Genomic DNA, 12,223 nt, shown 5'->3' on the forward strand with positions numbered 1-12,223 from the left:
TTTGATTAATGAAAAAAAAACAGACCACAGCATGGAATCAACTGTCATCTAAGATGTCTCTTCTAGTATCTAAATAGAGTGCAGATTGCTGTAGGCATCAAAATATATGCACAACAGATACATGTTCCTTTTAGTGATGGTGAATAATAATCATATCAGAAGTACATTTCACTAGTGGGTTCTAAATTCAACACTAGTGCTAAAAACCAAAGTCAGGAAGAGTGTGGAAGACATTCTGGTTGAATCTTAGATACGTCCATTATTGATGAAAAACATTATGGGAGAAATGAGCGATAGAACATAGATGTAATCAAACTGCTGACCATATGGAAAATATAATTTTCCTGAAAATATAGAGGCACCATTTGATTTTACTGAAATCCACTGTTTTCCGTTAGTGCTTTGTAATGAGTCCTGAGATTCCGGTTTCTGGCAGCAGGGAGGACTGACAGATCGCAGAGTCCACTACAGAACATGGTTTATCTCAGAGAAGACGCTGGCATCAATGGATCAGAGCCTATTCCCACCATTAACACAGCAGTGTTTACATGGAGCTATCTACTGCATTCTCCTTCCGTCTCTGAGAAACATGATAACACAGTAGGGTCGGATTAAACGGCTGTTAAAAAAAAGAAAAAAATGGTGAACATGGTCCAATCAGAGAGTAGAAGAAGCTGCCATGGACCAATTAGGCAAGGCAATCAGACAGGGAAAGGAGTTTCTGACAGTGATGAGGGGAACTTGGTGGAGGTTGCCGATGATATCTCCACCGTGTTCTGCATCAACACTTACACTCCCCAAAACCTCGTCCCTGCACGCCTCTACACCACCACACTCCTACACCATTCCCACTACACCACCACCCTAATACACACCCAACGCCCTTCTACACAACCACCCACTTCACCATCCCTGCTACACCAGCACCCTCTTACATAACCCCCACCCCTCCTACATAACCCCCAACTCTTCTACACCACCACCCCTCCTACATATCCCCCAACTCTTCTACACCACCACCCTCATACATCAATCCCCACCCTTCAACACCACCACCATCCCTCCTCCCCCTCCTGCATCAGCCCCTACCCTTCTACCCCATCCCCACCTAATACACCACCCCACTTAGCCCCCTACACTACCACCCCACTGAACCACCACCCTTCTACACCTCCACCCACTACACCACTGCCATCCAACACTATTCCCACTCACCTTCACCCTCCTACATCACCACCCCACCCTCCTACAACGCCACTCCCTCTACAGTCTACATCACCATCCTCCCGATGAGAAACGTCTGGCAGTCTGGTCAATCCAAAGTGTTCTCATCTCACAACAGAGAACACGTGGATACCGATGCTGTGAATGTGTGCACATAGGCAGTGGTAGAGAGGGAGGCACACTCTAGGCAGCAATATGGCTTTAAATATGCTCTTTTTCTCTGAGCTTATTGTTGATGTTTTATTATAAGAAGTATTACTTTGTTGTTCTCAGTTAGTTGAGACAGTATGAGATTACAATCTGAGAGGGATTGTGATCTGTGTTTCTTTTGAGTAATATAGGTTACTTCCGTTGAAGGCGTAGCAGCATGTCTGATAAAGCCCGATGCCATGTTTGCTGCTTGGAGGCAGAACGTTTGGTTTCACTTCCTGTTCTGCCGTTCACTTCTGCTCCAATTAAAATTCAAACCCAACTGTTTATCATCAGCCAATCATCACACAACTTCAACACAGTGAGCTAAGACTTGTAATCAACAGGTAAATAAGTCAAGGCAGCTAACAAATAGGTTATGGTAGCTAATACACAAGCTAGGGCAGAGAAAAAGGTCAGACTCAGTGCTGGTGGTGGTGGAAGAGTGTGAGAGAGAGAGAGAGAGAGAGAGAGAGAGAGAGAGAGAGAGAGAGAGAGAGAGAGAGAGAGAGAGAGAGAGAGAGAGAGAGAGAGAGAGAGAGAGAGAGAGAGAGAGAGAGAGAGAGATAAAGAAAAAGAGAGGGAAGCACTGATGTAATAATCACTACTTCTACTACTCGTAACACAAAGGTGTGGACAAAATTCGATTATTCCCTACTTCAGTATTTATTGAGAACGTAAAGGATTATTTTTATGACAGTAAGTATTTAAATGATTATTTGCTCTAGTATTTAGCTATAATTAAAATTATTATTTGTACCGTAGTATTGAATACGTTTTTTTGGTGAAATTTGTCTTTCATTTCTCTGGAGCTCCCCTCCAGAGTCTAGGAGCTGTAGAGCTGGACCAGCGAGATGAGGAGCCTCTTGCTTCTCCTTCTCCTCCGCATGCCCACAGGTGATGGAACGGCATTTCTTGTTACACACCCTTGACAGCAAAGTATTTGGTTTATTGGAGCATGAGCTGTCCCACTGGCTTTGTGAGTGAGCTGAAACCTTGCTTGGCAGCAGGCACTTTACCGTGCCAGACAATGCATAGCCCGTCTAAGCAAGGGCAAGCAGTAGAATTTCAAACTGCGACAAAATTTTAATAACTTACAAGAAAAGCTTATTCTGTAAACTTTCATTAACATTTAACAGTTAATAAATGATCAGATAACAATAACCTTATAACCGCAATGATGTGTGTGACAGGTTCTCTGCTGAAGGTCGATGGATGCAAGGGAGGAAGTGTGTTCTTTAACAAGCCTGAGCATTTTAACCTGACCTGTGACATAAATACTACCGAAAGGCTCCGTACAGAGGAAAACGGGATGGTCAAAATTGTCAGACTGGAGAAAGGAGACTCGACTTGCTTTTCGTTGAGTAACCTAGAGCTCGAAGTAAAAGACGGTAAGAGATGTTCTGTTTTCAATCGTGGATCTTAATGTGAAACAGTTACACAAGGGACAAGATATGCCAGTCAAGTTCTTATGGCGTGAATATCGTACACCCTACCTTCTGCTTTATGAATTCATGATACATGTGTATAAATATTTGTGTTTAAGATATGGTTCCTGGTCATTTATTTAACCGTATGCTTGTATTCTGGTGTACATCTATGTTGACTGTAGCAGTGCATTTCAATCTGTGTTTCCCAACCTGTGGGTCGGGAAGTCTGATATGCAAAACACTATAGATATTTGCTTTTTGACAAACCAAAAAGGTCTGAGAGGTCTTATAAGCTCACACTATAAACAAACAGAGAGGCGAGGTGTTGATGGGGTCAGTTATGGACATACAAATGGGACTACAGGCCCGAAATGGTTTGCAAGCACTGATTCAAATCCTGGCATATCCCGCAAGGACAACGTGTGTTCAAAATGAAACTTTATTCACAGAGTGCCCAAGACCAATCACTCTTTGTCCTGGTCAAGGAGAGGAAGTCTCTGTACCATGTGACTATCCTGTTGAATTCCAAAAATACGACAAATACTTTTGCAAAGAAGAAGATACATTTCAATGTAAAGAAATATTACCAAAGACCATGTCGATCAAGGTCCACACAAACAAGGACTATGGAACTTACTGGTGTGGGTTCAACCACTCAAGCAACATCGTCCTGATCCAAAAAGTATGGATACAAAGTGAGTGTTAATTCACCTACAATTTAAATCAAACAGAAGGAGGTGTATATGTAATGATATTAATGTGATGCATCTACAGAGGGATTTTCAAGGCACTCAAACTTCTGAGGGTTTTATGGGGACAAATCTTCCACTACCAATGGTAGCACCCTACTGGTGATGCATGCTCACACTGGCTATCACGGTGGAGAGATGGGAATGAAACCATCCAATCAGAGAACATGTTTACTTGTTAGAGAGCGGAGACACCTGGTTTAGCAACTATTCTTGTGATATGTGGCATGCGATCTTTAGTGACTAATCTATACTTACCAATGGGTCTGTCTTCCCATGTCCTCCCACTGGCAGATGTCCCAGTGGAAAACCAGACCTCGGAGGTTGGTCGAAGTCTAACCTTCAAGTGTAACTACTCTGGCTCTTTGGGGGTCAAGCATATCTGTAGTGGTCAACTGCAATATTGTCGGCACATGTTGAACACCTCGCAACCCAGAAACGGAAGGCATCACATGGAAGACGCAACGAACAACCACACCCTCACCATAACTACCAAGTCCCTAGAAGAGGGGGACATGGCTCTGTACTGGTGCTACTCCGAGAATTCTGATGGAACCTTAAATATCCACAGCAAATTAAATCTGACCATCGGTGAGTCACCATCACTGGGTCGCGACGGGACCAGTTTGGTTCCCTCCTTCTGTCCAGGACCAGGGTGGGGATGTGTCGTGGTTAGGGTTTGGGGCCTGCCCTTAATTCCGACGCCTCATTGTTCCGACGTCTCAATGGTCCGAAATATTTCCCATTAGATCGACATGCCACTATGCCGACGGTTCAATGTTCCGAAAACGGAACCCATTGGTCCGAAGGTCAGTTTGTCCGACTTTTCAAAAAGGAGGCACTAATGTGCCTCCTTCCGAAATATTTCCCATTAGATCGACATGCCACTATGCAGGCGGTTCAATATGCCGAATAGGCCTACATATAAAGAGTTTTATACCACGCTCGCGCTCTCGCTCACGCTCTCTCTCGCTCTCTCCCACTCTCTCTCTTACATATCACGTTCACGATGAATATTGGAGCAAAGTGACAACGCTTCACTTCATTCTAATTCTCAACACGGGCACGAACACACACACACACACACACACACACACACACACACACACACACACACACACACACACACACACACACACACACACACACACACACACTTTACTAAGTACACGGTATGAGGTATAAGTTTGACTAAATCAATACCAGCGAAATTATTTAGGATAAAAAAGCCCACTGCAAACACAGTAAACAACACATATAGGCCCTAAAGCTACTAAAGATAACACAAATTGAAACGTCGGCCTAATGCGCCTCCTTTTTGAAAAGTCAGACAAACTGACCTTCGGACCAATGGGTTCCGTTTTTGGAACATTGAACCGTCGGCATAGTGGCATGTCGATTTAATGGGAAATATTTCGGACCATTGAGGCGTCGGAACAATGAGGTGTCGGAATTACGGCATGGCACCTAGGGTTTAGGGTGTTCAGGGTTTAGGGTTAGAGTATCAGGCCAGAACAGAACCAGTTACACGTTCCATAGGACAGCAGTTGCATAGGTTAGTGAGAATGTTAGTAGGTATGTAAGCACAGGTTAGTCGGATTATGTAAAGGTTAGTATAGATTAGAAGATTAGTACATATAGTTTCTTTCACGTCTATGTGGGCTGAACACAGGGACGTTGTGGTCGGATGGTTTCAGAGCAAAGGGGAAGTGGTTTTTGCAAGAGAAAAATACCTTATTTTTGCAAGAGAAAAATACGTAAATCTGTTATAGACAAAGTGTGCAGTAATTTTTCTTTGATTCACTGGTGAACAGACTTAATAACATGATTCATTTGGTTTTGTATCGAAAGTTAGGCTTACAGTAATGGTGCAGAGTTTAGCCCATGCTAACACTGTGGATTTGTATTCACAGGCACCTTCAGGGACCCAGTCAGGGATGGGTGGTCTCTGCCGGTTTCCATAATGATGGGGGTGGGTGCTGGGGTGCTGATGGTGATGCTAGTTAGTCTAGGAACATGGAAATGTAAGCGCACACACACACACACACACACACACACACACACACACTAGGCTACTTGACCACACCAGACTACACCGCACAACACTAAATGAAGTTAATAATTGATTCAAGAACCAATCATCTTGTTTATTTCAAGGCCTTTCATCTAGAAACCCAAGGGAAGGACAGAAACGAGAGGTATGTATGTATGTACGTGTTTTGTCAGTGTGTGTTTTGTCTGCGTGTGTGTGTTTTAACTGTGTGTGTGTGTTTTTTCTGTGTGTGTGTGGGTGTTTTGTGGGTGCGTGTTTTGTCTGTGTCGGTGTGTGTTTTGTCTGTGTCGATGTGTGTTTTGTCTGTGTCGGTGTGTCTGTGTGCCTTATTTTTCCTTCTTAACCTCACCACCCAGGAAGTTAATATCTATGAGGAGATACAACGGCGCCCTCTTGAGCCCAAGTCCTTCTCTTCGATCTACGTCACCGCAACCCACCCCTCCACCGCTCTTCACTACTCAACTGTTGCCTTCAAAGCGAACTCGGATGAGCGCTGTGTCGTTGTGACCCCCAAGGACGCTGAATACCCTGTTCTAAAGGCAGCCCCCCGCCCCCCACACGAAGCCTCCCCCACAGGTCCAGCAACCAGGAGCTCTAGCAGCCTCTCAGAGGAACAGTTGGCCAATTTAACACAGCAGGACTAGGGCCGGGGCAGCGGGAAAACGTTTTCCTACAACGTTGTTTCACTATCCATTACAATCTGTGTAATACGATTTTGTTAACAACATGTGCCGCTGATGGCGTGTTTCCATAATAGTGTTCATCATTCATCACTTAAATAGGTGAGTGACTCACTTACTTGCCATTACATATATTCTACCGCCGTCGGGAACCATCAGTTGCGTGAGTGACCAAGCGCTGCGGTGTTGTGGTGCGGCCGGCCCGAGTTCGCGTCCTGAGAATGTCATAATTGACTTTTTATATAATAAATATGTCTTACGATTTCCCCAGGAGCACAAAAAAAGGACCACATTTGTTTTCATTAAATGCATTTTTTATTTAGTAATCCTCCCGGAGCTGTGGGAATAAAATATAAATTAAATACATTCCAAACACAAGAACCTGTGCAGTGTTTGAATTTGTACTTACTTCCTTTTCCAGCTTCTTGATTTCAAGTTGAACTTTGCGCATTTTCAGTCGCTTATACTCGTTATCAAGCAGGAGGTGCCTTTTGTAAATGGCCTTGACATCCTGTGAAACAAATAGGTCAGAATAGCTTGTACAAATGTTCTGTGGTACCAATGTGTATAGTAGTAGAGTTACTCACTTCATTTTGTCCTGCTGCTCGTCTCGTCTCAGGGATGCTCTACAGAAGGTGTTTGTTCTTATTAAAGACATTTGAGAATGTAAAAATGCCAAAAAGACTATACATTTTCCCACTTACATCTGATACGTCGGTGACAGCAGACGAGGCCTCCTCATCTGGTTCATCCAATGTGAACATTTGTTCAACCTACAAGAACAACAATTAGTAAACCTGAAGGGAAAAAATGTGCAGGTTCAGGAACAAACTAAATACTCACTTCTTGTTGGCCAAATACATCCTCCTGTGGAGGATCCACCAATTCTATGGTGTCATCAGGAACAAGAAAATCATTCAATTAAAATAAAACCAACTGAATGACAGTTGGTAGGCTAAGCATGCCGTCAGCCATAGCCTACCTTGTTTTAATGGTCTTCCCCGGTTGAGGGCCAAAGCCAGGTCCTCGGCTGGAGTGAGGCCCTTTGGTGGATTCCCCCCACCTGTCTTAAGGCTGTCACTTTTCTTCTTTGTTGCTATAATAGCAAACTCAAGATTAACAACAATTTTAACAATTTCCTCTATAACAATGTAGTAGGCCTATACTCTAGTCTATTCCAATGTAGGCTACTTACCACTCTGCAATATGTTTTTATGTTTGGTTTTAACCTGTATCCATGTTCTTTTGTCGTTGCCGAGACCACTTCTGTTGAGATAAATACTATGGTTAGTCAATTTAGATATTTTTTTCTGACTGCATTTACTATGCCTCTCTTTTCAAAGAAATGGAAAATACATGGCATGAAAAGTTCGTTGAATTGTCCAGTAATCCTTCCTTTATTACTAATAGCGTGGGGATTGAACCCCGGACGACCTGGGTTCAGGTCTGACAGGTTACCTCGAGACAATCTGCCTTATCACAATACTATGGTCAATATTTAATTAAAATATGATACGCTTAATACTACTTACGCATTCAACCTATCGGCGATTACTTGCCAGGCGGCATCCCTGTTTTTATTAATGATGATCGTGTTCCCTTTTTGTGTTATTATGTGCTTGTAGTCCTCGTAGACCTCGATAAGCAGCTTCTGTTCGCCGCTGGAAAAGAATCCCGCTCGTGCCTTTTCGGACCTTTTATCCATGGATCGACACTCAAGGTCCTGGAATGGTTATTTATCTCGTTAGCGCACGTAATACACGATAACGTTAGCCTGGTTTGAATTAACCTTAACAAAGCGCGGCTGAATTGTGTTGATGGAATGGCCTAAGCCTCAAGTGGAGGAAGTTGGCGTTAGTTCTAACCGGGCTTAATCAACTAAGCCCCGCCTTCGTCAACGACTTTGTTGGAATACCCCTCAGGTCATTCATTTTTTATATGGACATGCGCGTGCATGTGTTGTCCATCCAATTTGGAATATCGTTTTACTCAAGACCTCAAATGGCAAATTTCCACAACAAGTTCTCATTGTGCGGAACCTTTGGTCCGAGTCTAACGTTTCCGGCGGTTCGACGTGATGACGTACGAAACGGGAAGCGCCTTCTGAACTTGTTGCCACGTCGAAATATCCCTGTCGGGTTTATTCACTGGGAATCAACCTAATCTATGGTTTAATATTCACCACAACAATCATGGTAAGATAGATAGAGATGCGGTTTTGTGTTAAAACACACACAAATACATTGAATGGATGTCCTTTCTGCTTTGAATGTTGTGTAATTTGTTGTCTCCCTAAACCCTTGCTACTTATTGTTAGCATAATGGCTAAAGACAACTTCAGCAAGTCAATCAAAGCAATAATTTTCTATACAAATGACATTAATGTTGTTTTCCCACCGTAATGCAGGTCTCCGTTATCAACACAGTGGATACCTCGCATGAGGACATGATTGTAAGTTTCTGTTTGTTATCGTATCACTCAGAAGCTAACTGTCGCTATTAATCTTAGATAAATCTGCCAATATCTATATTCAATATACAGGACACGCCATGCACCTATATGGTTCATCAAATATGTAGATACAACGGTATCTTGATATGCTTAATGCATTGACATGAAGCTTGGAATAGTTATTTGAGAGAATCTAAATGGCTATCCCACCTTTATTCACAAACCACTTTAACCTTTCAAATTTTGCAATCTTATTGCAATCATGGCTTGTTTGAATCCATAGTAAATGACCTGGGCTTAGAACAAGCAAACCATTCAGTAGAAAGTTGAGGTTTCTACAAGCAATTGGACCAACCTCAGAGTAGCTCTAGAGGAATCAAAAGTATGTGTATGTGAGTAAAGGTTTTTTCTGCTAGTGCAAAAAGTTCCAGGAGATAATATTGCAAAGAGCTTTCCAAATTCATGGACTCTGTATTTACAACTCAACCAAGTGTCTCCTAGATAGTGAGAGTGAACGTCGTGAGATGTTCTTGGTTGGTTGATGTTCTCCAAGATAGTTGATGTGAATTTTTTTTCGGTCAGCACGATGCCCAGATGGACTACTATGGCACGCGACTGGCCACCTGCTCATCCGACCGCACCGTCAAGATCTTTGATGTCAGGAATGGAGGGCAGATATTGGTAGCAGATCTGAGGGGGTGAGACGCATACTATTATTTGGTTGCTGCTGGTAAACCCTTCTGCTGAATGTTTTTAGTGTTAACAAGAGTTTGAATTCCTCTCTCCATTCGTCTTTCCGGCTATCCCTCTCCATCTATTCCCCCCCCACACTCCCTTTGTATCCACCTCTCTCCCCCTCCCTCCATCTCTGCCTTCCTACCTCTCCTCTCAGCCACGAGGGTCCTGTGTGGCAGGTGGCATGGGCCCACCCCATGTACGGTAACATCCTGGCCTCTTGCTCGTACGACCGCAAGGTCATCGTCTGGAAGGAGGAGAACGGCTCCTGGGACAAGATGTACGAATACACAGGACACGAGTCCTCAGGTGGGGAGCTGTAGGTCTGACTGACCAATCTGTATTAATGTTTGACTGACTGTCTGACTGACCATCTATCTGGCTTGCTGTGTTCCTCAATAATTGGTCAGACTTTACGATGTATAATTTCTTTGGTTCCAATTAGATAATTGAGTGTGCATGTGTGTCTACAGTGAACTCGGTGTGCTGGGGACCATATGACTTTGGTCTGATCCTGGCTTGTGGGAGCTCTGACGGCGCCATCTCTCTGCTCACCTTCACTGGAGAACAGCAGTGGGACGTGAAGAAGATCAGCAATGCACACACAGTCAGTGTCTCTCTTTCTCTCTCGGTCTCAGTCGAACAGTTCAATTATGTTTAAAAACTATTCTGTATAAGAAAATAAGAGGTTCTATTTTTGGTGTCTTAGTCAGTGGTTGGTGTTAATTGAAATGGGTTTGTGTTTATATTTTATTCTAATGAGTTGGTGGGTGTGGTTTATTATTCAGATCGGCTGCAACGCAGTTAGCTGGGCTCCGGCTGTGGTCCCTGGCAGTCTAGTGGACCAGCCGTCAGGACAGAAACCAAACTACGTCAAGCGCTTTGTCTCTGGCGGATGCGACAACCTGGTCAAACTCTGGAAGTAGGTCACGATGTTTATGTTATATAAAAATCCTACACATTATTCATAGGTTAATGTCGCACATTAATCAGAGCCGTTACAACCATCTTTAATAAGAACCCCCCCCCAGGGAGGAAGATGGCCAATGGAAGGAGGACCAGAAGCTTGAGGCTCACAGCGATTGGGTGAGAGACGTTGGCTGGGCTCCTTCTATTGGTCTGCCCACCAGCACCATCGCCAGCTGCTCACAGGTGAGGAGTCAACCTTTTGACTTGGCTCTTACACGGGATATTGTAGTACTGCTTTTTGAAGCGTATTTTCAACATACTGTATGTTTTAACCAACTGAACCTTTTCAGAAATTGAATGGGGAATCTGCATGGTTAGATATCGGTTGAAAGCGGGTTTAATGTGGGTAGGTTGATATTTGGATGGGTTGACCAACGTGTGTCTGATCTCCGGCAGGATGGGCGGGTGTTCATCTGGACGTGTGAGGACCCGACAGGGAACACCTGGACGCCCAAGCTGCTCCACAAGTTTGTTGACGTCGTCTGGCACGTCAGCTGGTCCATCACTGGAAACATCCTCGCCGTCTCCGGGGGCGACAACAAGGTAACACACCACACACACAATAGTGAGGAAATAAAAACAGAGAATGGCTAGCGGAGAGTGCCTAGCCTGGCTTTATAAATATATACTGTATGCATAGCACTGAACTGAAAACCATGACCAAAAACAAGAAAACGCACTAAACCTTGATTCACCTGAAAAGTAACACCCTGTTATATGCTGTGTGTATATAACAGGGTGTGTACAATATATATGCACGCACGCACGACAATATCCTACATGCTAATATGATCGAACATTGTCATGAAGTGAATGCTCATATGCTTATGTCGTAAAATACAATATATCACGCTAATACTTTGTGTGTATGTGTTGGTTTTCAGGTGACACTCTGGAAGGAGTCTATGGACGGCCAGTGGGCTTGTATCAGTGATGTCAGCAAGGGCCAGGGGGCGGTGTCCTCCATCACAGACACTCAGCAGAGCGAGCAGTGATGCACTCACTCACACACATGAAGTACAATACACATCTCATAACACACACTCAGCAAGCAGTGACACACACCATAACACACACACATATTACAACACACGTGCATACACTCACACGCGAACATGTACACACACACACACACACACGCACACACACCAGATGTGATGTCCTGAAACATTCCGTCTTCACTCCAACCTATCCCATAATGCCTTGCGGGTCTAGTGGCCACCCTCTGATTGACTCTCATTATGGCTCACCAATCTGCAGACACATCCTTCAGAACCAAACGAGTTCTGGTGGTTCTGTTTCTCTCCCTGGGTTCTCCAGAATCTTGTGAATAGGATTTGAAACTGGTTCCAAACCAGCTTAAACCTCCCTCTAATTTGAACCCCCCCCCCCCCCCCCCCCCCCAGCTGCCCAGAGCAGTTATGTGGAGGATAATCAAACCTGATTGAAACAAACTGTTAAATACTAGTACATGTTTAAACAAAGACACCTGGCGGTCTTTTTCAAGTGTAAATTTGGAGGAAATGATTTGTATGTTTTTTTTTCGTAAATGATATTAAATTAAAAATGAAAAAAAAATGGTGTTGTGTAAATTGTTTTGTGTGTGTGCGTTCTTTTTTTTATAAGTAGCAAGTACACACAATACATTAGGGGAAATTGTTTTATTTTTCTTTCTTCTCACCACTGTAACGGTAGTGTGCATTACTCGAAAACTAGATTCAAAACAGTTGCTCTGTCTCCTT

At 43.6% G+C, this 12,223-nt stretch overlaps 3 protein-coding genes across 6 annotated transcripts; 2 read left to right on the forward strand and 1 right to left on the reverse strand.

Moving 5' to 3' along the window:
- The first annotated feature begins 1,661 nt into the window (after nucleotides 1-1,661).
- On the forward strand, nucleotides 1,662-6,289 carry LOC132470403 (uncharacterized). 3 transcript variants are annotated; one of them, XM_060069014.1, is made up of 8 exons: nucleotides 1,662-1,760; nucleotides 2,226-2,310; nucleotides 2,607-2,804; nucleotides 3,293-3,538; nucleotides 3,887-4,183; nucleotides 5,506-5,616; nucleotides 5,750-5,790; nucleotides 6,002-6,289. In XM_060069014.1, exons 2-8 carry the CDS (start codon nucleotides 2,268-2,270, stop codon nucleotides 6,287-6,289), a joined length of 1,224 nt encoding a protein of 407 aa, XP_059924997.1. In that variant the 5' UTR covers nucleotides 1,662-1,760; nucleotides 2,226-2,267. The 3 variants fall into 3 exon arrangements, with proteins under 3 accessions (XP_059924997.1, XP_059924998.1, XP_059924996.1); XM_060069015.1 differs by lacking the exon at nucleotides 1,662-1,760 and adding an exon at nucleotides 1,918-2,043; XM_060069013.1 differs by lacking the exon at nucleotides 1,662-1,760 and adding an exon at nucleotides 1,973-2,112.
- A 34-nt stretch (nucleotides 6,290-6,323) lies between these two features.
- On the reverse strand, nucleotides 6,324-8,233 carry LOC132470405 (uncharacterized). 2 transcript variants are annotated; one of them, XM_060069017.1, is made up of 8 exons: nucleotides 7,858-8,233; nucleotides 7,521-7,591; nucleotides 7,308-7,421; nucleotides 7,169-7,212; nucleotides 7,030-7,098; nucleotides 6,913-6,951; nucleotides 6,735-6,836; nucleotides 6,324-6,540 (listed from the first exon to the last, which is right to left on the reverse strand). In XM_060069017.1, exons 1-8 carry the CDS (start codon nucleotides 8,028-8,030, stop codon nucleotides 6,481-6,483), a joined length of 672 nt encoding a protein of 223 aa, XP_059925000.1. In that variant the 5' UTR covers nucleotides 8,031-8,233; the 3' UTR covers nucleotides 6,324-6,480. The 2 variants fall into 2 exon arrangements, with proteins under 2 accessions (XP_059925000.1, XP_059925001.1); XM_060069018.1 differs by having other exon boundaries at nucleotides 6,324-6,662.
- A 154-nt stretch (nucleotides 8,234-8,387) lies between these two features.
- sec13 (SEC13 homolog, nuclear pore and COPII coat complex component) lies at nucleotides 8,388-11,886 on the forward strand. The gene is made up of 9 exons (XM_060069016.1): nucleotides 8,388-8,520; nucleotides 8,733-8,777; nucleotides 9,360-9,475; nucleotides 9,670-9,821; nucleotides 9,986-10,119; nucleotides 10,301-10,434; nucleotides 10,544-10,664; nucleotides 10,878-11,024; nucleotides 11,366-11,886. Exons 1-9 carry the CDS (start codon nucleotides 8,518-8,520, stop codon nucleotides 11,474-11,476), a joined length of 963 nt encoding a protein of 320 aa, XP_059924999.1. The 5' UTR covers nucleotides 8,388-8,517; the 3' UTR covers nucleotides 11,477-11,886.
- The last annotated feature ends 337 nt before the right edge of the window (nucleotides 11,887-12,223 follow it).

Source organism: Gadus macrocephalus, chromosome 13 (genome assembly GCF_031168955.1).
Source record: "Gadus macrocephalus chromosome 13, ASM3116895v1".
NCBI lineage: Eukaryota > Metazoa > Chordata > Actinopteri > Gadiformes > Gadidae > Gadus > Gadus macrocephalus.

What these genes read in the sequence shown, in the direction of transcription:
- LOC132470403 (XM_060069014.1), top strand. Translation starts at nt 2,268, where the DNA reads ATGAGGAGCCTCTTGCTTCTCCTTCTCCTCCGCATGCCCACAG. An exon ending in CCAAAAAGTATGGATACAAA is followed by an intron (nt 3,539 to 3,886) that starts GTGAGTGTTAAT and finishes TCCCACTGGCAG; the next exon opens with ATGTCCCAGTGGAAAACCAG. An exon ending in GGGAAGGACAGAAACGAGAG is followed by an intron (nt 5,791 to 6,001) that starts GTATGTATGTAT and finishes CTCACCACCCAG; the next exon opens with GAAGTTAATATCTATGAGGA.
- LOC132470405 (XM_060069017.1), bottom strand. Translation starts at nt 8,030, where the DNA reads ATGGATAAAAGGTCCGAAAAGGCACGAGCGGGATTCTTTTCCAGCGGC. An exon ending in TAAAAACATATTGCAGAGTG is followed by an intron (nt 7,422 to 7,520) that starts GTAAGTAGCCTA and finishes TTGCTATTATAG; the next exon opens with CAACAAAGAAGAAAAGTGAC. An exon ending in GAGCAGCAGGACAAAATGAA is followed by an intron (nt 6,837 to 6,912) that starts GTGAGTAACTCT and finishes TTTGTTTCACAG; the next exon opens with GATGTCAAGGCCATTTACAA.
- sec13 (XM_060069016.1), top strand. An exon ending in TTGGTAGCAGATCTGAGGGG is followed by an intron (nt 9,476 to 9,669) that starts GTGAGACGCATA and finishes CTCTCCTCTCAG; the next exon opens with CCACGAGGGTCCTGTGTGGC. An exon ending in CACAGGACACGAGTCCTCAG is followed by an intron (nt 9,822 to 9,985) that starts GTGGGGAGCTGT and finishes GTGTGTCTACAG; the next exon opens with TGAACTCGGTGTGCTGGGGA.